Source organism: Semicossyphus pulcher, unplaced genomic scaffold, assembly GCF_022749685.1.
Source record: "Semicossyphus pulcher isolate SPU_LCO1_2020_fin unplaced genomic scaffold, fSemPul1.0.p SCAF_13, whole genome shotgun sequence".
NCBI lineage: Eukaryota > Metazoa > Chordata > Actinopteri > Labriformes > Labridae > Semicossyphus > Semicossyphus pulcher.
In genome coordinates this window covers 6643597-6669885 of record NW_027211637.1, presented here as the reverse complement: position 1 = coordinate 6669885, position 26289 = coordinate 6643597, and the positions used below count along the sequence as shown (strand labels likewise).

The following is a 26289-nucleotide window of genomic DNA, read 5'->3' as shown; positions in this document are numbered from 1 at the left end:
GCTCCGAGTTCACTCTCCTATTCTCTGCCCCTGACTGGCTATTACATAATTTATGAAGAGGGGGTGAGCGCTGTATGAGCGCTGTATATTTTCTCTGCTGAAATGCAGCAGCTGCTGCCTGCCTGCTAGGTCCATTACGGTATTGCACAGCTATCTCGCTGTGGAGCAGAGGAGCTTGACGGATGCAGGGATAGAGAAGAGGGAGAGGACACGGGGAGCATCGATTGCTGCGAATCCACACTTTGGCAGCAAGATAATTTTCACCACAGCAAAGGTACATGATCAACCATGTTTTTGTCTTTCCGTCTCTCTTTTAGGCATTCCTGTAGTTGCCATCTGTGATTTACTTTGGTTATAAGCACAGACTTCTTCTGCAGTGCACTCATGTGACAGTATAGGTTTCCATCAACAGGACCTTTTGTTGTCCTCCTCATCATGTTGAGGAAGGGCTCAGAGCTGCTGAAGGGGGACAAAGAGGTCCTCCTGGATCTGGACTATGGGGGTGAAGCACAAAACACAGACAGCTACGGGAGTCTGCAGAACGGGAGCTTCATCCCGCCAAGATATGTAAGTACTGTTTGACTCTTTTCATTTAATGCTGCATCATGTTTCTCTTTCATACAGGAACCACATTGACGTAAATTATTGCACAATCACACAGGAGCCATAACCCTGCTGTTTTGCTCATCCCTTCGCACCTCACTGACAGCAGTGAGGTAATGAGTATCTCTGTGAAAATCCAAAATGTCTTATTGTGACTTTCCTGCACTGAAAGATTCACTCAGCCAGTGATAATTTTCCCTCTTATCTTTCTGGACCCATTATTGCAAAGTGGGTGCTTTTATGCTGCTGTGTAATGGCACACGATGTTACACTTAAACCTCATTAAAGGGAAATTGACTCTCCATACACAGAAAAAAAGAGTTTAGAAAATGCAGGAGAGGGAGTGTGTTCTTGCTGCACTCACTTGTTTGTCATTAACAGATTTTGATAATAACTAAACTGGACACTTTTAGCTTACAGCCGCAGCTGCTGATGAAGATGGCGATGATCCCATTTATATCCATTGTAATGCAAGAAATAATCAGCCGGTTCCACAGCTGGGGAATTACTTCAGAGATGGAAGGACCAAAATCGGTAAGCAGCATCAGCAGCTTTTTATTCGCTATTACAAGCTCACTGATTGATGACCAAGCCAGTGCCTCATTTACCCCTTTGGACCTTCTTTGCTGATCTGGGTTTAGACTTTGTGCTGGTCTGGGAAGTCCGCTCCCGGAGAAAACGACGAGGGAAGGGGAAGAGCGAGCCGACTGGTGAGGAGGGGGAAGCTGTCCCTACTGAGGAGAGCAGCAGGTCTGAACGAAGGAAGGCACAGCTGGCACAGTGGAGGGACAAGTTTGTGCAGAATCTGGAGAGTGTTGGATTGCTCATGGAAAAGGTATGCAGATCAGATTACGCGTTATTGATTTTATTAGTAAATTTTTAATGCACTTACGGATTAGTTGACTTTTATTTGACCTTGTCTTCTTGTTCCTGTCTTTAGGAGGAAACAGCAAATGAAAAGAAAACGATACATTTTCTGAAGCTTAGCGCTCCTTGGGATGTTTTGGTGTGTTATGCTGAAGAACTCTGTGTGAGAGCTCCATTGCAGGTAAATGCAGCTGTTTATTATTTAAATATTCTAAGTTATAATAATTCCTAGCAGCTGGTCAAAGTTTTTAGTTGATTTGTGAAATAAATTAAACATTTTGTGATTAATTGCCATAGAAATTTGTACAGATAATCTCAAGCAAAGTATCTCACTGACTGAAGTTATCACTTGTCCACTGTAAATTTAGCTATGTTGTAAATACGGACTCTATATAAGAAGTGGAATAAGCTGATGATAGTGATCAGTGATGTGATGATGAGTAATGCAACTTTGATAATAGGGTGGAGCTGAAGAATTAGCTATTTGCAGCGCTAGCTTTGTTAGCAAGGTAAATCTGTAATACACCGTAACAGGAAATTTAAGCAATGCTAATTTTGGCTTGTGGAAAACTGAGGGGCTTTAAACAAACATAGATGACATGCCAGAAATTAGTAACGACTTGTCAGTCATGAGGTAGCCATGCTCTTAATCATAGCCTATTTTGTCATGTATTTAACTCTAAAACAATAACTAAAAACAATCAACATTTTGCTGTATTAAGCTTGAAAAAGGTTTAAGATCTTAAACTCATTAGGAAAATGTTTACTGAGTTAATAAATTAAGTGAGAATAAGCATCACTTTCTCTCAGACTTCTATCAGACATCTTTTTGCAACCAGTGGAGTCACCGCTGCTGGCCTTTAGACAGACTTATGGGACTTCTTGCTTTGGCTTCACTTTTCAGAGGCTACCTCCACTTCGCATATGAGTTGCTATTATTCTGTTGCATTACTGACAAAGAAGCTGCTGAAGTTATATTTACTGCCTCCTGTGGGTTTTTTTTTTTCCTTACAAATTTCTTTGACTTTTATCACTTAAATGTAGTTTTGTATTACCCATCAGTCACCACAGATGTCGCAAAATTGACTGAAATTAGGGTTTACAAAGAAGGATGGCAAAAATCTTCCTCATGCTGACTTAATATGTGTTTGGTTTACAGGCACAGCCAAATCTGGACTTAAACACATCTGCTCGGGTACTAAGTAGACTATGCATACCTAACGTCATGATGGAGTCAGTGCCAAACAGGCCTCTGGACTATTACACATGTGCCTTTCGCAAGTCAAAGATGAACAGGTTAGTCCTAGTTTGTAGAGCTGCAGAATAGAATCAGTTAACATTGTATCATGGCTTTTATGTATTTGGCTGAATAAATGTCTCTTTTCTACAGGTTCCTTGGCTGTGACAACCATGAAAACTACTTCACTAATACACAGAGACATCGCGTTGTGAGTAACAATTCCTCAACAGTATGTGCAATCAGTTTATTTTTCAATGGAGTGAGAGGTTGTATGTTATTTTAGGTGTATGAGATTCTTGCAAGGACGGTGTACGGCAAAAGGAAGAGGGCAGAGGTTGGTGTGGACAGACTGGTAAATGAAGGGGTGTATACAGCAGCTTTCCCTCTGCATGAGGTCAGTTATTATTTACAGGCTCTTTAATGAGATGTAAAGTTGTGATGTTGTCCCTTTCCAACCCACATAAGTGTGATTGTTTCTCACAGGGCCCCTTTCAGCTTTCACGGTATGAAATTCGTCCTGAAGAATTGAACCAGAGACAGATTCTTTACCAATACTGGGCCCGCTGGTTCAAATGGTACAAGTACCAGCCACTGGACCACATCAGGGAGTATTTCGGAGAGAAGATTGCGTTCTACTTTGCCTGGCTTGGTAAATATATAATCGTATTCAGGAATATTTGTTCGATGTATTCACCTTCCCCCCTTTTTTTGATCTGATCAATAAGACAAAGTCAATTCAAATTTCAAAACGTGTTCAAGTTGACTTCAAATGTAAAAAGGTGAATGATTTCATATGTTTCCATTTACTCACACATTCATCTTTAATGAAGCAGCAAGTCGTCACCTGAAGCCTGGTTCCAGACCTCTAAATCAACATGTTCAGTGATTTAAATTAATGCAAGGACTACAATATGATGGCATTTATCATATGTAATCAAGGAATGTTTACTGATTTAATGCAAAAAAAAATATTTATAAAAAAGAAAATACCATAGTTAATTTTAATAAAGGAAACTTTTAAACAAATCTGCAGCAAATTCTTTCCAACTTTGAAAATTAAGGCAGATTGTCGTTCCTTTAGTTTCACTTTGACATTAAGTTTTGGTTGATAATTATTTCAAAAAAGAGTCTTCATCCATGCTATCACATGTGTACTTAAGCATAGCTTATCTCAGCAAGCTAACTTGAAGCTAACACCATGACAATGCTAACGTGCTGATGTTAAGCAGGGAAAATGTTTATGTTTTATGTTTTAGCATTTAAGCATTTTCATTGTGAGAAAGTTAGCATGCTAATGTAATGTTCACAAGACCTAAGTAGATCTTTTGATAAATATCATTTCTAACTATCCTGTGTAATCTATCAAAACTTCCTTCAGATATACTCAGAGTTAAAATGTTATGCACCGAATAATCTGTAAGCCGTTAAATCGCACAGCCCATGTACAGAGACTCAGTCCTCAATGCAGCGGCCCCAGATTCAACTCCAACACTCAGCCCTTTGCCGAGTGTCATCCCCATCCTCTCTTCCTTGTTTCCAACACTATCCACTGTTGTCTGTCTCAATAAAGGCAGAAAAAAATCTTAAAGAAAAAAATCTTTAATAAACTTGTAATGCAAAACATCTTTCTACATTTTACATACTGTATTATCAGGTAATCCAGGCTATAGCCCGGGAAGCGTTTGCTGTTGTAGACATCTGCTGGTAGATGTATCTGGGACAAATCCCCCTGGTGCACAGAGAGATGCAAATTTTATATTCCTTTTTTAAAACAAAAGTGGGTTTTAAGCATGGGAAGTAAACTAGATTATGTCTCAACAAAAAGAAGAATATAGGACACAAACCTCTCCACAGAATTGGCAGAAAAAAGCTTTTGAAAATAAAACAATAATCCTCAGCATGTGATATACATCTTCTGCGATGCCCACCCCACCTCATCATCATGGACATCCCAGCAATTAACAGCAGTGCAGCAGAGTTATTGCACATTCCCCCTGCATCAGCTGAGAGCTGCAGCCTAATGGAGCTTTATGTCTCTGCAGGTTTCTACACAGCCTGGCTGCTGCCGGCGGCGGTGGTGGGAACCCTGGTCTTTGTGTCTGGAGTCATGTCCATGGGTACCAACACACCAGCGTGAGTCAAAAATCTTTACACGAAACGCATATTTATGATAAGACAGAATTAGATGAGAGAAGCGTTGATCCCAAAGACGACTTTCTGTTGTTGTAGCAGCACAAAAACAGAAATATAAACAGAGAAAGATCAAATAAATAATTCAAAGTATATAAAATAAAAATAAGAATAGAAATAAAAATAGAAACAATACAATAGCTAGGAATTAAAAATTAAAGAATTACAAGGCAGACAACTCCATTAATGATGTGATGATTCTGCTGAATTGATGGAGTATTCTAATACTTCAGAATAAACATGAAAGTGGCCTATGTAGCCTTTGATAAGTGGCAAAACATAATATTGCTCCTGCATATGAAAATCTGACTTCACAAGCGTAAAAAGACCTTAATTCAATTCACTATAGTCAGTTTTTGTTGCCATAGCCTTATCTGATCTTGTATAAACAGTAGTTTAAGTTTGCTAATAGAACTATAGATAATGGAACTATTTCTTGGCAAAACACAACTAGAAGCAGTGACTTCCTCAAGTCTTGTTACCAAAGTTGGGTTGCCAAGTTTTGTACCATCATGCCTGTGCAGAGACCAATAACAAAACCTGGACCTACGAAACATACCTGCTATTCCCCAAACTTGAACTGTTTCTTTGAGGGATACCAGAGTACCCCAGAAATTTAGACTCTTCTTACACTATTTCTCAAATTATGCTAAGCAAGCACAGTTTTGAAAACAAACACACCAAAACATCAAAGCACCGTCTGTTCTGCATTAAAAAAAACCCCATTGGGCATTTCTGTGCCCAGTTTATTCTGCATTATTTAACACCACAGTGGGCTCTGCTCTACCTACACAGCACTATGTAGGAGAATGAGGTACTTTTCACTAGTAAGTATGTCCTATGTACAATAGATAACAGTCAGCACGGCTGTTAGGAGAAGGCGTCCCGATTTCCTGCTCTGAAGCTAAGCTATGCACTGCTGCACAACAGCTTTTTATTGTTGCCATAATATTGCATTTTTTTACAGATGTAGAGGTAATGTGCGCTGAATGCGTAGGTATACAGGGCCGCTGTGCAGGCTAAAAAATAGTACAGAGGAAAAGGGCGGTCTCACATTGAGGTGAAGCGGTGACAAAAATATGAAATACAGTAGGACTTTTTTAAGTGGTTAAAGAATGTGGCACTCTTGACCCTGTCTGCAGCAGTAATAGCCTAGTGTCCGTGTAGGAACTCTGTCCTAACAGGGGGCCGTGCTGACTGTTATCTACTGTACTTAATACACTTACTAATGAAAAGTACCTCATGAAACCCCACTTCAAAGTACCCGAACTACGCTGTTTGGCCCCTAATATTGCCTTTCCAATAGTTTTGGGTTTAGCGTTCTGTTTTATGGCATCCTAATGCTTTCAGTGACAGAGAATTTATCTCACTAACGTAACAAGGGAGCTTGGAGGGAATAGAAGACAAGTCAATATCTCAGGAAAGGAACCAGTCGAATGTCTGAGATTCATTAGGTTCATCAGTTCACACTAAAGATTGAAGCCATTGATTAGTTTAAAATGGACGACAAGCAGTCAATAGCAACAATAAACTGCAGCAGCCTCATGTGTTAATGGACAATTAGTGCAGAATAAGCTCCACATTATATAAATAAGGAAGAACCCTCTCAGTGAGCTGATCCTTTATTTGTTTAGCTGATCATTTCAGTCATCAGTAACTCACTTTCTAAGTGAACGTGCTTCCAGCAAGCTGTGAGAGTGATTTCAACACCTTTCATCTCCTCTCACTCATTCAATATGCCATGGTTACCATGATATTGTTTATAAGATTAAAGGCCAGATATATCTGTTTTCTCAAATCTGCTAGGCAACGTGATGCATCAAGATCTGAATACTTTCCTGGTTTGAAAGCTTTGAAACATGTTTTTCTCAGCTGCATCTAATCTGTGTCTATGTGTTTGTCAACAGTAAGGAAATATGTAACAGCGGAGCAAGTTACCTGATGTGTCCTCTCTGTAATACATGCAAGGCATGGAACATGTCAGAAATCTGCACAATGGCCAAGGTAAGGAACCATCAAATCATGTCACTAGCAAACAATCCAGTTTAACACAAAGTAAAGTTTTGACATGATCTCTTTTGCTTTTCTGCTTTGCAGATGGGTTACTTATTTGACCACCCAGGCACGGTCCTCTTCAGTGTGTTCATGTCCTTCTGGGCCGTAACCTTCCTGGAGTACTGGAAGAGAAAGATGGCCACCCTGGCCCATCACTGGGACTGTATGGACTTCCATGAAGAAGAGGTCTCGCATACTTTTCTCACATTCTTTATGCTTCTTTTGAATGTTATGTCTTAAAGCCTATTGGTAGAACATCGGGTCCCAACAACTTGCTCCATATTGTTCCTTACAGTGTGATGTTAAAGATATACTAAATAAGGGTAACATGGCGGGTGAGGTTAGCCTGAAAGATAGCATAAGTGTGGGTCCATACCAAAACATTTTATGCGACCTTACAGAGACAGTCTTCAGGACAAATATGTAAGAAAATCTGCAATTTTCTTTGAATGCAACAAGATTACCCTTAAAAGCATGTAAACTGACTATTGTTACACATGAGTATGCATGCGTGATGCTAGTTTCTTTGTCTTTCACTATCTCCTACACAAAATGTATTCTACTGTTAGCCTTGTCATCCAGAGTAAACTGTTCAACACCCCTGCAAAACACATATTGCATTTCTATTTTTGGGGCTATGTAGGAACTTTCTCTTTCTGCGGAAAACCTTCTCCTGCAGACTCGGTGTATCCAGCAGTTTCTTGACCTTAAATCTTCAGATGGAACCTTTCAGCAGACCAAAAAACAGTGTGTAGATTGATATTGATGTCATCACTGTGTTGCTACAGGAGCGTCCTCGGCCGGAGTTTGCAGCCATGGCTCCGACTATGGAGCAAAACCCAGTGACTGGGGTCAAAGAGCCGTACTTTCCAGAGAAGACCAGGTTGTCCCGCATGTTCACAGGCTCCATGGTCATCATCATGATGGTGAGACACTGTTTTAAATTGTTTTAAAGGCCCAGTGTGTAAGACGAGGGGCTCAATGTGTAGAGTAATTAGAAGAAATTCATTATTAATATGTTTTTATTATTGTGTAATTATTACATAATAAATTTACATTGATAGAAGTAAGTAAGTTTCTACAGTAACTTAGAATAAACAGCCAAAAACAGCTAAAAATCAGCCTAGATCATGTATTTCGTGTTCTATGGGCAGAAGCACATATCATGATTTGATTCTAATGAAATATCTTATTAGGTCCTACACAGGTAAACACAAACTTTGCACCTTTTTCTTTTCTTACAGTCATTCACATTGTACTTGGTTTAAGGCAAGTGTCTCAGCGTCTTTTGAGCTTTTGCTTTTGTGATCCTGAAAAGAAAGAGAGGTGGCATTGACACCCGTGTGTTATACCACCCAATCCTGCAGTGGTAACTAAACCTTTTTCTAATAATGAATCCAGATCATTTGCCCTTAGGGCTGGATATGATCTGATAAAGTTAGCCATGTGCTTTGTACTCAGTTTCCCTTCTCACTGCACTGTCTTCTTGTTATGGAGAAGGTGCTTTTGCAAACCAAGGTCCTGAGAGCTTTGCCATCAGTAGCTTAGCTCCTGGTAGGGTGGCCCAAGTTGGAGAAGTTGAGGGGGAGGTTCCAGACAAAGCATGATTCGAAAAAGACCTTGACCACAGAGCAGCTGCAAATCACAACAGCACTGAAAGGAGGATGAGGGCAGCATCTTGGTTTTCATTGGATTCTTGCCACCCTCTGTTAAGAACTCTGTGGTGGCTACATGCCCATCAGCCTCCCAGGTTATAAGATGTGAAACACAGGCCTCATCCAGAAGGGAGATCAGACCTCGAGGTCTAAGTGCACTTACAAACCTCATGAAGACCTACTTTATAGAGATGAGATCTAAATGTCAACATATTTTGTCGAATGTTTTCCTCAAATCCTAAAACTTTAATGTTCTTGATCCAACATCCCTGTGTTCATCCTCTCAGTTGTGTGTGGTGATGATCTTCCTGGTTACGGTGGTCATGTGCCGCGGTATCATCAGCATAATGATGTTCCATACTGGGAGCCCCGTCCTACGTACAGAGGTATATCAGAGCTATATGTAGATTTGATTTGCTATAAAATAAATCTTTGATTTTGTAAAGACTGCCTGTGTAGATCATCTCCTTTAACAGTTTGTGTGAATGTGTCTTTGCATATTTAACATTCAAACGTGTGTGATCTTGTCCACAGGCAGGGACTATCGCCAACATCTCCAGCAGTATCGTCAATCTTGGCCTTATCCTGCTGATGGGCCGGGTCTACACTGCATTAGCTGAGCAGCTCACTAAATGGGGTAAGAATCAATACTGCTCTCTAAGACCTCAAACCTCAACTCTCAATGTATCGATATCAGAATCTCACTGTATGTTTACTAACTAATAGCCGAGACTCCTCAAAGAGCTGACGTCTTCAAATTAAATCTCTCAGTATGGGCAACCAAAAGACAATGCAGAGAAGAATAGGTTGTGTATAATTGCAACAAACAGCACAGAGCACACGTGACACTCTCAATTAAAGACCAGCCCAGCCCAGTCATGTTTTAAGACATAAAATGCTCTGCTTGAAATAATAAATTGTGTCTGAATTTTCTGCAAAATATGTTTAATTATCTTGTAAAAATCCTCCCAAGGTATTTCCTCCTTCTCCCTCATTACAAATTCTAAAATCTGCATAGTCTCCGCCCACTATGCAAATTTCCAACCGCCCCCTCCGTCGTAAAAACAAAACACGTATCTGCCATTGTTTAGTGGCAACTTGTTGAAATTTAGCTAGCTTGAAAGTAGTAACATTAACACGATAGCTTGACACTTTCCTAAGTCGGAGGGTCACCAAGTTATTAATGATTATTATAACATAAATAATAAATAAATAATACCAATATTAAAATGATAATAAAAAAAAAAACATATCCCCATTTTTGACTTAACACTTTGAAACATAGTGGTTAACCAACAGAGTCACTTAATAAGTGAGCAGAAACGGCCAGATATGTGAGCACTGTTATAGAGCTAAAGTTATACGATGAAGATGGTTCTCTAAAGGGCTAAAGGACCGACATTATGGCCGTCAAAGCTTGTAATGAACAGTAGATCAAATAATATTTCGGGTGATTGACATCTCTCTTAGACAGAGTAAATGATGAAATTATACTTTTTTGGCCAATCTGAAAATGATCAGCACATCAGAAGCTCCTGTGAGGAACTTTCGGTTTGCGTTGAATTTGGCGACCCCTATGGACAAAGTGGTACCTCTTATCTCTTTGCTGATCTTGTCCTGTACATGTGTAAAAAGTGTTTTCAACAAAAAAATCTCATCTTTCTTTCTTTTAACATTCAAATGTATCACTCGCTGTGAATCTTTGCCGTGTAAAATATAGAAAAAAGGCTGATTTGGCAGCATGAAGTTAATTGCCTCGTCTGACATCTACCCCCCCGCAGTGGTTTCAGGCATTAAAAATAACTATAAAGATATAATCAGTCTTGTCGCTGATGGTCTTGTTTGCTTTTGTAGCTTATATAGAGGCATCAGTGTTAATTTCAGTCTGTTTTATAACCAGCTTTAATGGCTGTCTGATGCAGTTTACTTGTTGTAAACTCACTCACATTGCTACTTTAGAGGATTATGTTGTTTTTGTTGTTTTTTACATCCTTTTTACATGGTCGGATAGCAATACGATGAGATAACACATTCTCCACGTTATTGATGGGATCTCTTAACTAGTTATTACAGAGTATAACTCCCCTCTGTGTTTATGTATCCTTTGTTTCAGAGATGCACAGAACACAAACTCAGTATGACAATGCCTTCATCTTCAAGGTGTTCATCTTCCAGTTTGTCAACTTCTACTCGTCCCCCTTCTATGTGGCTTTCTTTAAAGGAAGGTGAGACCAAAGCCAGTCCTTACACATACATGCACATACATATACACATACATATTTGAACTGTTTCTTACTTCTCTGTTTCGGTAGGTTTGTTGGTTATCCCACCAATTATGGGACCTTGTTTGGGATGAGAAATGAAGATGTGAGTTTATAATTACTAAACAAATGTCAAAGGGGAAAAAACGTGTGAAGAATTGTGCTGCTCCACAATCATATGTGTCATATGTGTTTGTCTTCACACTCTGTTGCAGTGTGGTCCCGGGGGTTGCCTCATTGAACTAGCTGAACAACTCTTCATCATCATGGTGGGGAAGCAACTCATCAACAACATTCAAGAATTCATTATCCCGTATGTTTCCTCTCCATGACTTTTCAGAAATTGTATATCTGTTATTCGACTGAAAATAGTATTTTGAGTAACTCTAACATGATTCAAGGTTTTCAGCCTTAATCCAAACCTGCCTCACTTTGCCTCTGTGAGCTTGTAAGCCATTTAAAGAAGAGGCTTTCCCACCACAGAGGAGTACAATTTTGCAAATGTATCAACCAATCATCAGCTTGACGATAAATCCATATAAAATTAAAGTGGTAATCTCGAAGATTTCAATTTCAGCTCTCGGCACCTATAGCGATAAACGGTAATTGCGGGAGCACACTTCCCAGATATCCAGACAGTGTCACATGTGTGACGTCCACGGTTGGCTCCGGTTGTAACTCTTGTTTTTCCTCGCTGACGGTCACTTTCCTTTTTAGACTGTTAGCCTTTATCTGAGCGTCCAATTTGTTTCTTTTTCTTTGGATTTTCACTTCTTGTTGAAGTTGTATCTGTAGTCATCGATCTTTTCTTTGTTTGTTCAGCCATAGTAGATTACTGTTTACTCGCAACACTTGCAAAGAGCGGAAAAGCAGCCACTTAGCTCCGCCTACCCTCTCTGGCAGACCAACCACTGCTGGGTGATAGAAAACGCGTCACTAACTAATTTTTTCCAAAAGTCACACCAGACACCCAGTCCATAATTCTGCAAATGCAAAGGCTGTCATCAGCGGACCATAGGCTCAGTCACCATTGTGTTACCTCATTTGGCGATAGATAGTGACTTAACAGACGTTTATTTACATAAAAATCTTCAAGATTATTCTTAACAGAATAAATAAGAATAGGCATAATATCTTTTATATTACCATTGTGTAGTTTCATTGTTTTACCTGAGTGACATGGTCCTTGTTTAGTTTCAAGTGTTGCATCAGACTGCTTTGCAACCTGATTGCAGCTACAGTACATCAGTTTGGTGCAGTAAAGCTCATTGCTGTACCTCTGCAGCACTGGCAAAGTGTGTGTGTGTGTGTGTGTGTGTGTGGTGTGTGTGTAGGTGTGTGTAGGTGTGTGTGTTGGTGTGTGTGTGTGAATGTCTCAGAACAAAAATAGACCAGACAGCAGGGCAGAGTCAGGAAACCATGTAGCCTTTAGAGACAATTACTCTTCCTTGTGCTTGGACATCTAGTGGAACCGTTCTGCAGTTCTCCCCACATTTCAGAGTTAGAAAGTTCAGTTTGTAGTGGTCCTAGGAAAAGAGACCTGTGAGGATTATATGTAAATCTACACGCCTATGACATGGAACACAACTCCTGACATGTGCACATGATCAGATACTCACAGCAGAATTGTAACAGCATAAAAAAAATCAATATTACAACTGTGTATAGGTCCGTAGAGGTTCTTCTTGTTGTGTTGTGTTAGTGCTGTCTTTCCTTCACCTTCACTTGATTGATTAAATCATTGATTGTACTTGAGTGTGTGAGTTGGCAGCCAGGTTTGCTCAGCTGGGCAGAGTTTATGTGGTTTCTTTTATCTAAACAGTCAATTCACCCCAAATCAAGGCCTGAATCGTTAAAAGGACCTACCCTCTTAAGGTGTCCTACATGTTTTAATGACCCACAGGCAAGGCTTATTCTAACCCTGGCATTGACAGGGTGTCCTTCAGGTGATGGACAACTCATCTGTGTATAAGCACAATTACAGATAACCTTATTTGCTCAAATCTGAAAGGAAGGCTGCCACTTAGGCCGGGTCAGACTACAGGTATTTTTTGAGTGATGTTTACCCAATTCAACCCTCCTGGTAATAGGGAAATCTGGTTTTGGCCCTTTTTCGTTAGTTATGCACAGATTTTATTGTAATTTAAAGGGTTTACAGATCCTGTTTTAAAGCTCAGAGACTCAAGTTTGGAGACTCATTAGGCCATCCTGATAACAATATATATATTTAGAATTTAAATTCTGGATGATTAAATCAGCACTTTTCAAGTGGGGAAGCAATTTATAGAGAGAAGTAAATGGAGCACCAGACGGTGACAGTCGAGCACCTGAGTTTAACATTAGCTAGCATAAATTACTGACTGTAAAATTAACATTATAAATCTCCGCTGCAGTTTTATCTGAAGAATAGAAAATGTGTGTTGAGTTTGTCTTCCAAAATATTTTCTAATCCAGAATTGTTGAGCCTTTTCCACTGCAAAGCATCACTACAGCGGGTTTGTTGTTAGTCTCTGTTAGGTGGTATGTCACTCCTTCTGGCACAGAAGATAATCGTAATTGTCTCCGGTAGTGAGTGAGGCATCATTATTTTCATATCTTGTTGTTTGTGCTTATTTAAATTATGGAGAATAATGTGAGTGCATGTGAAATGTCTTCTCATTTGCACAATCTGACCAAAACTCCTGTAGTCTGTAAGGGACAGAGGACACCTGTTAATCACACTGGACAGAACTGTCACTTTTGAAAGGGCTTTGGCCTGATGTGATAGTGCTGTGTGAGAGTGTTTCCCCCGGTTTGATTCTCTACTGGGGATTGGATATGGCGGAGAGGGGAGCTTGTGCCATTGTCTCGGTATAAATAAAAGTTTGTATGAGCTATTTATGTGATTGAGAGTGAGTGGATATATGGTACTGATTTATTTGACATGAACAGAGTTTGAGGTTGATATGTGTTACAGCTGAGAAAAAGCTTAACATTTCTTCTTTTAATTTTTGAGCCTTAGGGACCTGTTACTATGAAAACAGCTTGAAATTAATCAAACTGAATCCAAGAAATAAAAACCCAGCACTCAGGGTAAAATCCTCTTTGCTGATATTTAGCTAACTCAGTTACCCATGTAATGTAATATCTGTGAATTATAGTTAGTTTTTCGGCTGAAAACAAATGTGAAGATACATATTAATATGAAAGCAGAAAACACAGCACCTGAGGTCATCCTAAGAGAGTGTAATAGCAACAGAAAGACGCATGTCTTAAATGTCTTTAAGCATACAATCCTATTCAAGTAACTCGAGTAATTAAGCGATGTTACATGAGAGGTCCTGATGTTGTACAATATATTATCACAGCTGTGATTCAGTTGAGTGCTACAGATAATCACAGCCGTGATGATATTCAGTACATCACAACCTCGATTGTGATATTGCTCTTATACAAAAGTTACACAAGTGTTAAATAGTAGTATAAAGTAATAATCAACAACACATTACTTTTTTTTCCACCAACTCAACTAGGTCCACAACTTAACTGAAACTGGACTTTTGTTGCTAAGCAACCCAAACATTCTCCTGCACTCAGGTTACCACAGATCAGCTATTTTTATCATGTTCATTTATCTGTTTGTTTTCATTTATCATCAACCAGTGAAATAAGAGTCTGCTGTGTGATTCAGAATTACGAGCTTGATCAGTGTAGACATACGCCGTCTGCTGTAATGTTATGTAACAGTCTTCAGAACACCTGGCTGAGGCGGAGTGATACACAGAGTAAAAAGTCTCAGTGATGTTGTTCTCTATATCACCACTCAGGGAATGCTGCTTTTCCAATCAGATTACTTGGTCAGAACTAACTGTTGTATAATTTAGTATAATGTGATAGTAAGACTCCTTTATTTATACTGTATATTAAAAGTGGATTTACTCTGCCGCTCTGTATGAGATGTAACCAATCTGATGGAACACTCGCTCATATGCATATACAGTATGTGAGGATCCCAGAAAGAATAGCTTCTGCTATGCTGAAGCTAATAAGGATCCTATTAAACAAACAAATATATTTTCTTCACCAGACGTGGTGGTTTCAACGGCTAGACTTGAAGAAAACTTTATTGATCCAAAATGAAATGGTAATAATCTAGAAAAAGATATATCCCATGGTTTCGAATCCAAGTACTTAATATATGTAGAAAACCCACATGAGATGTAAGTGAAAGTACGTTCACACAGGTCTGACTTGGCAACCGTTCCATGTTAACTTTTTTACTGAAAAAGCTCAAATAGATGTATTTTTTAAAATGTAGTCATGGAAAATAAGAATCTATCAGCTCCAGATCTTTTGTTTTGTAGATGAACTTGACCTCTGACCTTCCTGTATTCAATCTAAAAGTTCTATTTTGACTGTAAAATCATTTTCATATCATTTTTATGAGCATGATCTCTGTCTCTGCTCTGACAGTAAAGTAAAGGCCTGGCACCAGAAGAGAACTCTGGCTAAGGTTTTAGGGAAAAAAACATCAGGTGAGCCCAAACGCTGGGAGGAAGACTACCAGCTGGTGGAGTGTGAAGGCCTGTTTGAAGAATACCTGGAGATGGGCAAGTATCCTGTCATTCAATTCAAGCAACAATTCAAATGTTAATAACAAAAAATGATGTATAAGAGAAACAGTTTAAATCTTCATCTTTGTTTCATTGCACAAATTTAAATATGCCTCATTGTGCTGCAGTTCTCCAGTTTGGGTTCATCACCATCTTCGTGGCAGCGTTCCCTCTCGCCCCGCTCTTTGCCCTTCTCAACAACTGGGTGGAAATCCGTTTGGACGCTCACAAGTTTGCGTGCGAGTACCGCCGGCCGGTGGCTGAGCGCGCCCAGAACATCGGAGTCTGGTTCAACATACTGGAAGCCCTGTCGCACCTGTCTGTCATCGCTAACGTGAGTGGATTATAAAGACATGCACATCGGACCAGATACTAATCTCTTCTCTACAACATTATCTTTTGTCGTTCTCCTCTTTGCCATCTGCAGGCTTTCCTCATAGCCTTCACATCAGATTTTTTACCTCGCCTGCTCTACCAGTACAAGTTCGATAGTGATCTCAATGGATACATCAACTTCACCTTGGCTTATGCCCCTCTGAACTACACCGCGTACCCCATGTGCAGGTACACTGTCTGCTCATTGTCTGAATGCAATTAATTGAAAGGTCCAATTATATTTTACACGTCAAATATGCAAAATCACCCTGACTTCTGCCAATAGAGTCCTAGATACTAGAGTAATGCTAATGTTTAACACATTCTCCAGTACTCATGCTACTGCTGCATATCAAGCACTCAACCATTCAACTGTATGTTCTGAAATAACTCTTTATTTTTGTTCAGATATAAAGCGTACAGAGACGACGATGGAAACTACACACTGTTCTACTGGGAGCTTCTAGCCGTCAGACTTGGTTTTATTATTGCATTCGAGGTATGAAGGGAACTGCTTTGCCCCTCTGTTTGCTAAAGTTCTTACTTCTGTCTGTTGCAGTCATTTTAATGCCCACATTGTATTCATCTTGATCTTTCACCCATCTTAATGTTTACCCCATTCTAATGCCTTTTTTCATCTTATTGGACGCCTACCCTTATCAGTAAATCATATTGCATGTTATTTTGTAGCTATAATTTTGCTGTCTCCTATTTTTTTCAAATTCTTTCCCCCATCTGTCTTTTCATTCTTCTCCACCTTCAAAGTATCTCTCTCATGATCTCACTACGTCCCTGACTCTCTTTCAGGGTTTATGTTATCTAGCACCATTCCAGACTTCCAAATGATGTGCATGCCTCTGATTGTTCAGCAATTCCTCCTTCTGCTCCTCATTTTTGTCTTTTACATTTAATTAGAAGAGTCATGTCAGGAAAAGGAGGGGATTCAGAGGGAAAGCAGAAAGGGGAAATGTCATTCAGTTTTCAGTAAAGTATGTTTGTCAAATTTTCAACAACTAATAACATTTCTGAGTTAAGCTACAATTATTTTGGCCTTCGTTATGAAATGGAGTTCACTTGGTGGATTCCATGAGCTATAGAAGTATTAGAAATACGAATACTTGAGCATCACTTGGATCACGTACAGCTCCCAGTAGACTGAAATGGCCAAAACAAGTTGCTCCTCCATGTTTGGTAGTAACCAGGGTGACAAGTAGCGCCCATCTGATTGGTTGCCTGAAAAAAGGCAAGTGACGACACCAGCGGCATTCTGAAAAGTTCTGAAGTTTTCAACTCAAACCGCTCGGAGAGGCCGCACAAAAAAGGCGGAAAGCTCTGAAAAAAGACGCTGGGTGCAGCGCTTTTTTTTGGCATACCCTCTGTCCTCACAACAATTGAAAAATGTTAACGCTGGTGCTTAGAAAAAAACCCTATGTGGACACGGGGCCTTAAGGTTACCAAATTGGCCGATGAAGGCAGGAAGACAAATTTACTCAGTGGACTTATTTAATATCAAGGTTAAACACAAAATGTATTCCCTCTTGCAGCATGTGGTGTTCTTCGTTCTGCGAGCTATCGACTGGATTGTACCTGATGTCCCCGCATCTCTGGAGCTGAAGATCAAGAGAGAGCGTTACCTGGCCAAGCAGGCTCTGGCAGAAAACCAAGAGGCCCTGTTGGTGAGTCGAGGCCAAGGGGCCGCTCCTGCAACCCCTGGCAGCTCCAGCCCAGGTCAGTAGAACATGGGACACACACATATAAACACACACGTGCAAGACTGTTAAGCACACACTCCTCAAAAAAGAAGACTCTCAAGTTCTGTAATTTCATATTTAGGTCAAAGGTTAGTAAAATTCTTAGGGTTCTTAATAATGCTGTCAAAATTGGCCAGAAATGACATTTGATTTTTCCTTCTAAAAAAACACATAGGTTCGAACTATTCGAATATCTTTTTTTTGTGCAATATGTCCACAACAGGACATACCAATACAACGAGAGACAAATTGACTTGCAAAGATATACTGTATTTATTTAAACATAAACATGCCTTTTAAAAGATCAACATAGGCTTCCTACACCTTGCAAAATAAACAAATAAATAATTAGGTTACGGTAGAATGGACATTCAGCGCTCCGACCGAGCTATGCTGTGACAGGTATATTTATTTAAACATAAACCTGTCTGTTGTGCTGGGAGTGAGAATCTCACTCTCTCTGGCCAGGCTTGGATTTGAATTCTCAGCTAGTATTACGACTCGCCACACAGTTGTTGTATTAGCTCATTTCAGCCAGACCAAAAATAATTATTAATGTATACAGTGACGTTGTCATCCAAAGATGCTCTGTGACCAATAGAGTACATGCGAGGACCTGCGAGAACACGCGAGACAATCGTGGTAGTGCTGATTTTTTTCACATTGAATATACATTTTAATAACCAAATATCGTTTTTTATCACAATTCGGTTATATATTCAAATTTAGAATATTCGTTGACAGCCCTAGTTCTTAATGCAGTGTCCTGAAATTTGTTTATGTCAATCAAATATGAGGCTGCTAAGCTCACCGAGACTCTGTATGATAAGTATTACTCAAAGATAACCAACCATTTGCAGAGAAAATAGTGGAAAGAGGGATCTGTAATCAAATATATCAAAGTTATCTTCAGACTTTTATAATTCCTGAAGAATTCAAAGCGTCAGTTTACCTAAACCTCATTAAAACAAACTCTTAATTTGGCCCTGTTTCATTATAGCCATACAATAATAATAATAATAATACATTTTATTTATATAGCGCTTTAAAAAGGTACTCAAAGACACTTTACATGTGAAAACAACATAGCAAGACATTAAAAGCAATAGGTGGGTTTTGAGTCCAGTTTTGAAAGAGGGGAGTGAGGGAGAGTGTCTGAGGTGATGAGGGAGGGAGTTCCAGAGGGAGGGGGTAGCAATAGAGAAGGCTCTGTCCCCCCTGGTCCGGTGCTTGGATCGGTTGAGAGGAGTGAGGAGGTTGCTGTTGGCGGATCTGAGGTTGCAAGTGGGAGTGTATTGGTGAAGGAGGTCAGTGAGGTAAGGGGGGGCTAGGTTGTGGAGGGCCTTGTAGGTGATGAGGAGGATTTTAAATTGGATTCTTTGTTGAAAGAATACATACACTTTATGGGCCCAGGTTTTCAGGTATTTACCTCTGAAATATTTGCTAAAACTAAAGTACAATGGAGTCAAACAGATAATTGCTCAAAGCACTAAACAATAACATTAAAACCTGAATCATATCTCTGCAGAAACAATCCACATCCACAGAGCACACCCTCTACCAGAATCACTCTGTAAATGTTCTGCACTTTGTTGTTGTCTACAGTTCCTCTCAGGTGATCACTGAAACAATGCACCAGCGCAGTTCACAGGTTGCATACAGTGTTAAACCTGTCACTGCAACTCTTAATTCTCATAAAAAAATTCCAGATTTTAAAGGCCTTTAAAAGCTCACCCACCCATGCATACGCCTCCACTGAGCATTTACAAAGCACCTGTTGCTCGACCTGCTGTTATAAACTCGCTACACTGCACGCAACATGATCATCAAAGGTAATCTGTGTGGGATCTGAGCCAAATATGTCGCTGTCAGATGCATTTGATTACATCCATATGCCTTGTGGGCTGATGTGTTCGACACGGTTTATCATTTCTTCCATCAGCACTTAAGTTGATGTGTCACTTAAAGTTATGACAATGAAAAACCATTACATTCAGAAGCAGTTCAATAGTTCAAATGTACAGTGTGTCAAAGTTCATTCACCTTATGCACAAACAGTCCCGTACAGTGTATGTTCATCCTGGTCTGTGTGTGTGTGTCCCTGTGCTCTGACCCATGCTGTTGTCATGTGTCTCATGTAGTGAATGTTGCTGGATGAGGGCAGATGACTTTACAACAAGTAAGTAAATGACATTCTCAACAAGGATGTCATTATTTCAGTAATCGTAGCCGAATCAATCTAACTCAAGGTTTATAATACTATACATTTTGTCTTATGAAATTATGAAATCTAAGATCCTTTTAGACCTGTCATCATAACCACCTACTTTATATAGTAGTTAAGTGATGCACAATATTATCAGCACGTTATCTGTATCTGCAGATGATGGCTTGAAAATGACATATCGGCATCTGCCGATATGTCATTTTTCTGCCAATATTTTCCACCGATACAACAACGCTTTAATTATGAGTAAATGCTTGATGATTCCCTAAAAAAGCTTGATGTGATGCTACAACATTAACTCTGCACAAGTGTGCGCACGTACTGCATGCCCACCCCTCTTCCATCAAGCATGAAGAAGTGTGCAAGATATGGCACTTTTTCAAAGTCTCTGAAACGGACAGAAAGGTTGTGCTCAGCATCGGTCATGCAAGGAGGGGCCAAATCTCATCATTCAACACTACAAATTGAATTACCCACCAGTGGGCCACTACAATAAGAGTAGGCATGATATTAATTACAATACCAGGGAGACTTCATGTCGCAATCAGTGAAAAGGGTTGGAAAATATCGGCATATCAGCAAAAAATCCAATATCGTGCATCCCTATCATACTTACATGTCCAAAAAATGAAGGAACAGAATAAATCACATATTATCAATTGATATGTGTGATTAAAAACTACATACTGGTCTGTAAGCCTGTAGTAGTCTGTAAAACACAGTGTCCAGAGGTAGCAGGGTCTTTGGATCATGTAAGGAATTATTGTTTAAGGGATTATTTATTGTGGCAGATTTGTTGTGTCATTTCAAGTGACACCTCCTGTCTATCTCTTTTGGACCTGTGTGTTGTAGCTACTGAGTCTGGGATGGATGCAGGGGGGCTAAATGTTTGAGTTTGAGATCAATATCACAATATAGGAATAATTTTCAGATATAGCAATAATGCAAAACCAAATGAAAATAATTCTCTGTAAATTGTATAAAACAAAACACATATGCTTATTGCATTATTATAATATAATATTATAATTTTATTATCTTATTATAATGATATGATAGCACTCAGACAATGATAATATTTAAGTAACCCTCAGCCTTATGCTACCTTAAACTACAAGTAAACACAAAACTTGTAGGTTATAAAATCAAACCGCAGCCCTGCCAGCATATCTTATTTAGTGAGTTAACTGTGGAGTTGGGTTAGGGTTAGGGTTAGTCAGGACATGGTTTGCTAGTTTAGCATACAGACAGAAAGAAACAAGTCTGGCGTCACACTGTCCAGTAATTTCTTCAGTAAAGGTTCTTTTGTCAAGGTAGGAGGCTGCACAGTCACTGTGCGCAGTTTTTCATCAAGAAACATTTGCAGCACATTACTCCCCTTAAATTGGCATGTCTACATTTCAGCTGATGTTAGGAGTTATACAACTTAGCTCCTTATGTAAATGTAAATTACTTAGAATAAAAAGGCGCTGTTGCGTGTTTTCCTCTTACTTTGGATCCAGCCAGGCTAGCTGTTTTCCCCTCCTTCCAAGCTTTACGATAAGCTAAGCTAAGCTTAGCTAATATCAATTTTATACTGTCATTCTCTAAAAGAACACACGCATATATCCCAAAATGTTTTAAATTTGTAATCATGTTGTTCACTTAGTTTTATTGCCAGTATAACTTTAGTAACACGTGTATGCCACATGAATGTAAAATAGTAGCAGCCAGCTGTGATTCAGTAGCATGTTGTAACAAAGCTTGTCTGTGTCAGCTCTTTTCCTCTCCTTATCTCTTACAGTAATCAGTCTGACAGAACTAACTCTCCTCTGTCTGTCTGCTCCTTCTTCATTCCTTCCATGTTCAAACTCAACTGCACTGCCTCCCCTGAAGGAAGCAACGCGTCCTTTGGAAACATGAGTTAGGACTTCAGCGCGGGAAGCGAGTGGTTTGAGAGGAGAACAGGAGAAATGAAGAGACACTGCTTCACATCTGGGATATAATAAGTGAACTTTATCCATGAGTGGAATACCATCTATGCGCTGTTTTTATTATATTATTTTTTCATTTTACTCATGTGCTTTTACTGAACTGACATGATAAGCAGGGGTGTAATGGAGGCTTAACTCATACAAAACAAAGTTTACCCATCTTTCAGTTGGAGACCACAGTTCCCCAACATCTTGATGCAGAGAGAGACAATGACAATCATACCAGGCCTACATAAAGACATCTTCGCATTTTTGAAAGGCAAGGGCCGTCATCAAACATCAACTAGACCGCCTGAGCAAACCGGACAGAACAAAAATAGCAGCAAAATTATGATCAATGTTACTTGCTCGTGCGTTTTTGCTTGTATTACATCACCCAGCTCCGAATCCGGTCAGATTTTTTATTTGTTGTTGTTGTTGATTAATTGCATTTTGTCGTTGTGTTTCCCTGGCAGAAATGTAAAAGTAGTACAAAAATATATGCATACATTCAGAGTGCAATGTAGTTCGGCTCGCTGATTTGGGGGAAATTTGAATAGCATCTTGGCCGGTTTGCAGCAAAAGTAACAAGCACAAATATTAGCATAATTAAAGCACAACCATGCCGGGAAGTTGCATTTTACTGGCTAACTGCAGTAGCAGCATGGATTGTTACAACCTCCAGACTGTTTTCAGGTTCTGTTGGATTCTGTTCGAGTTTCACAAAAACCTGACACCTGCAGCAGTGTGAGTCAGACCCGCCTAAGATGACTAGAAAGTATGAGCACAAAACTCCATGGTATTAATTTAGGGTAAATGTTTTTAGTGACATAAGACCTGATAAAAGTCTTGTCTTTACTATCCCCCATTGGTTTATGTTCTCACCTTGATGCAGTGATGCACAGTTGTACTCCAAGACCCTGTGACTTCAGTGTTGGGTGTGGTTGCAAGTGCAACAGAGTTCAATTCTGACAGCACATAACCACACCCATCAGTGAAGCTGGGTGTGGTCAGAGGTGGAACTTTTAAACAGAGAGGATAGTGAAACACTGTTTTTCAGCCAGTTATTAAAATTTTTTGCTGCTTATAAAACAAACTAAATTAATTCTGATGTCTCTATATGACCCATATCACCACCCGCGTGATTTCAGAGCGAGACTTCGCAAACCTGGGCAGGTTTAAAAATATCAAACTTCTCCTTTAAGCATGTCCAGGACAAAATCAGCAAAGAGAGAAGAGGTACGGCTTTATCCACAGGGTTCACCAAATCAACACAACCCTAAAGTTCCTCACAGGAGCTTTAAATAACTCTGGGGCACCGCACTGATTTAGTATTGGACTTTGATCATATTTAGGGACAACACAGCCAAGACCCAAATATCTTAATCCAAGGGTAGGTCCAACTTTAAAAGTGCTGGATCCTGTATTCATCTTCCATACAGCTACAGAGAGTCCTGGTGGACCCATCATCAGTAGAAACTGCTAGAAAACATCAGGATTATTTTGTCAAAAGTAGTGCACTTAGCTTACCTTGCTTTATTTATCAATAACTCTTACTGTAAAAAGGCAAATAACCAGCTGTCTTCTTCCTGTTCATTTAAAAAAAGGCTTTGAATGTGAACTCTTGTTATCCAAAAATTATCTATGCTGTCTTCACAAGATGAAGAATGTGTTGAAACATCTACAACCTCGTCTGCAATGTTTGTGTACAAACAAATATACTGTACATGTTTACTGTCCATGGAGGCCGAGCATGTCCGTCTTTTCTACTTGAACGCGCTGCAGAGTTTCATACGGAGGATTCCTGAGAGTTGCTGCTATACTTGACAGAAAACAGGAGTGAACTAGTTTCCCGATTTAGAAAATATTTTGTGTCTGTGCTGTTTTGCATTTTAGACCTTTTAGAGCAAAATAAATCTAGTTTAATGAATACAAATGCCTCCTCAGCTTTCAGATTTTAAATGTTATGTTAGTTCTTGTGCTGTAGGGATGAACTCTAATGTTTCCCATCTACCCTCTCCACTTTCTTCTCCCTCCTATCCCCTCTCAGAGGATGTAACGTTCTCCAAACAGCAGGGACCTGCAGACAGGTACAGAAGAAGCTGATTTATTAGGAGTCAGAAATAGACAGGTGTTCACTGATGATTTTTCCCTTCCTCTCCCTCCTCCCCTTACAAACTCCACCCAATGGCTGTGGCCTAGGGCAACTCCTGACTTTTATTTTATCTTCTCCTCCTCTTCCTCCTCACCCTCTCTTTACCCTTTTCTGCACTCTCTACTCTTTCTGTCACACATATTTCACCTTTGTCATTCTTACTTTTTTTTGATATACGCTCTCCTCCTCCCTCTCTCCCGCTCCTCTCTCTCTTCGCCACATTCATCTCCTGATTGTTATGATTGTTGCGCGTTCCTCTGCCATTGCCTGCAGGAAGAGTGAGTTAGTACTTGTCAGTGAGCACAGGTATGCACTGTGGACACCGGCTGGCTCGTTCACCCACTGCTGGAGCAAGGAGGGAGAGGCCTGCATGCACGGTCTGCAAAACAAAGCTCCAAATCAGCCACAAGGTAACGATGCAGCAAACAACATGCTGCAACACGGCATGATTAAGAGACTCATCTGAGAAGTTTAATGGCCAAATCCGGCTTATGAAAACATTTGATACGCATGGCTAATAAGGCGGATCCATTTTTGAGATGAATAGTTTGATGCAGAGCCGGATGATAAATCTGAAATCATTATAATTATATGTTTGCAGTGTTGATATTCTGTAAATCACATGATTGTTAGAGTCTGCTTGATGCAGTATGATTGTTTCATCAGGAAATGGTTTCACTAAATGTAGATGACCGAGCATATTGAATTTTGACATATCCCAATGCAGAATTTATTTTGTATATTTGCAACAAAACATAGAAATTAAGTTGACAAAGTATTAGATCTTAAATGTTGATGTTCTACCTGTTAATACGTAAAGGTCCAGTCTGTAAGTTAAGGCGATACATTGGTAAAGTAATTGGCAAAAAGGGAAACAATACTGTTCAATCAGGTGTATAATTACCTAATACTAAGAATCATTGTGTTTTCATTCTATTTAAATGGCCGCTTTGGGGCGCCGGTTTAGCTCAGCAGTTCAATTGCGAGACCCTTGTACAAAGGTCATGGTCCTCAATGCAGCGGCCCCGGGTTCAACTCCCACCCTCAGCCCCTTACCGCGTGTCAACCCCCCCCCCCCTCTTCCTCTGTTTCTGGCTCTTTCCACTGTTCTCTCACTTAATCAAGGCATAAAAAGGCCCAAAAGACCCCATTGGAGGGACCACGTCTCCTCAAAGGGGTCATCTTGTGCATCCACATTTCTACTGTAGCCAAGAATGGTAAAAACCGAACACTAGATCTAGAGGGCGCCACTAGAGACAGTTGTCAGTTTGTTTAAATCTGCAACGTCAACACTGGATGCCACAAAATCCTTCATACTGCTCCTTTAAATTTCACTGACCTTTAAGTTGCATGGAACAGCAAAACAAAATGTGAGGAGATTTTCACTGGTTATAAAACTAAAAAAAAAAAAAATTAATTCTGATTACTCTATATGACCCACAAAAGCAAACCAGACCATCAGAGCTAAGATTGATTATTTCTATATAGTTATTTTTAATGCCTGAAACTGCTGGCGGGGGGGTAGGTGTCATAGGAAGTGATTAACTGCATGCTGCCTTTGTTTACATTTTCCAGGGCAAAATGTTAAAGTGCGTGATACATATGACTGTTAAAGAAAGCAGGATGAGATTTTTTGTTAAAAAACACCCCTTAAGCATGTACAGGACAAAATCAGCAAAGAGATAAGAGGTACAGCTTTGTCCACAGGGGGCGCCACAATCAACACGAACTGAAAGTTCCTCACAGGAGCTTCAAGTTTTTATCTTACTCTTTACTGACATTTTTCTCTCATTAGCTTCCTTAAAACATTATAGTTTTTTTGTGCTGGACTGATTGATTGATTGATTGATTGATTGAATTGGTTTCAATCCAATCAGAACCCATCTGCGAGTTTTAAGTTTGCTGAAATAACATCATGATGCAGATTTGTAAGAAGTCCAAATGAAGCTTTGTCAGGTCTGTCCAGGTCTGAGCAGATTGTTAGCTGTTAACATGCAGATGTCTGTTTATGGAGATTAATAAGAAGCTAAATCGTCGTCAGATAGCCGCTGATGAGCATGACGGCGCATTACGTTCCGCCTGCTTTTGCTCTTCACACAGATTGTTTTTCTTGCATACTCTGCAGCCGGCTGATACGTGATTCGTCAATACTACTCGGACTACAAGTGTACTACAAAGGGAAACCGGAACACTTCCTGTGAATCTGCTACAGATTCTTGTAAATGGAGATTAGTGTCAATCAAACCTGTACGCCGTTATTCAGTTTACTAATTTGAAATCATAATTTCATGGTACTTCATCTATCCAACCAAAATGTTTTAGTACTCATGTTGTGCAAAATGAAATCACAATAGCTCTCAAGCCTT

At 39.7% G+C, this 26289-nt stretch overlaps 1 protein-coding gene across 1 annotated transcript; it reads left to right on the top strand.

Moving 5' to 3' along the window:
- The first annotated feature begins 171 nt into the window (after nt 1–171).
- On the top strand, nt 172–22290 carry ano11 (anoctamin 11). Its single transcript, XM_069660827.1, has 24 exons — nt 172–274; nt 413–567; nt 1017–1137; nt 1245–1438; nt 1544–1651; nt 2630–2766; nt 2861–2918; nt 2994–3104; nt 3194–3359; nt 4753–4843; nt 6808–6904; nt 6998–7141; nt 7744–7881; nt 8898–8996; nt 9145–9247; nt 10724–10835; nt 10923–10977; nt 11087–11184; nt 15324–15460; nt 15592–15797; nt 15891–16027; nt 16247–16337; nt 17383–17566; nt 21692–22290. Exons 2-24 carry the CDS (start codon nt 436–438, stop codon nt 21721–21723), a joined length of 2751 nt encoding a protein of 916 aa, XP_069516928.1. The 5' UTR covers nt 172–274; nt 413–435; the 3' UTR covers nt 21724–22290.
- Nucleotides 22291–26289: the final 3999 nt, after the last annotated feature.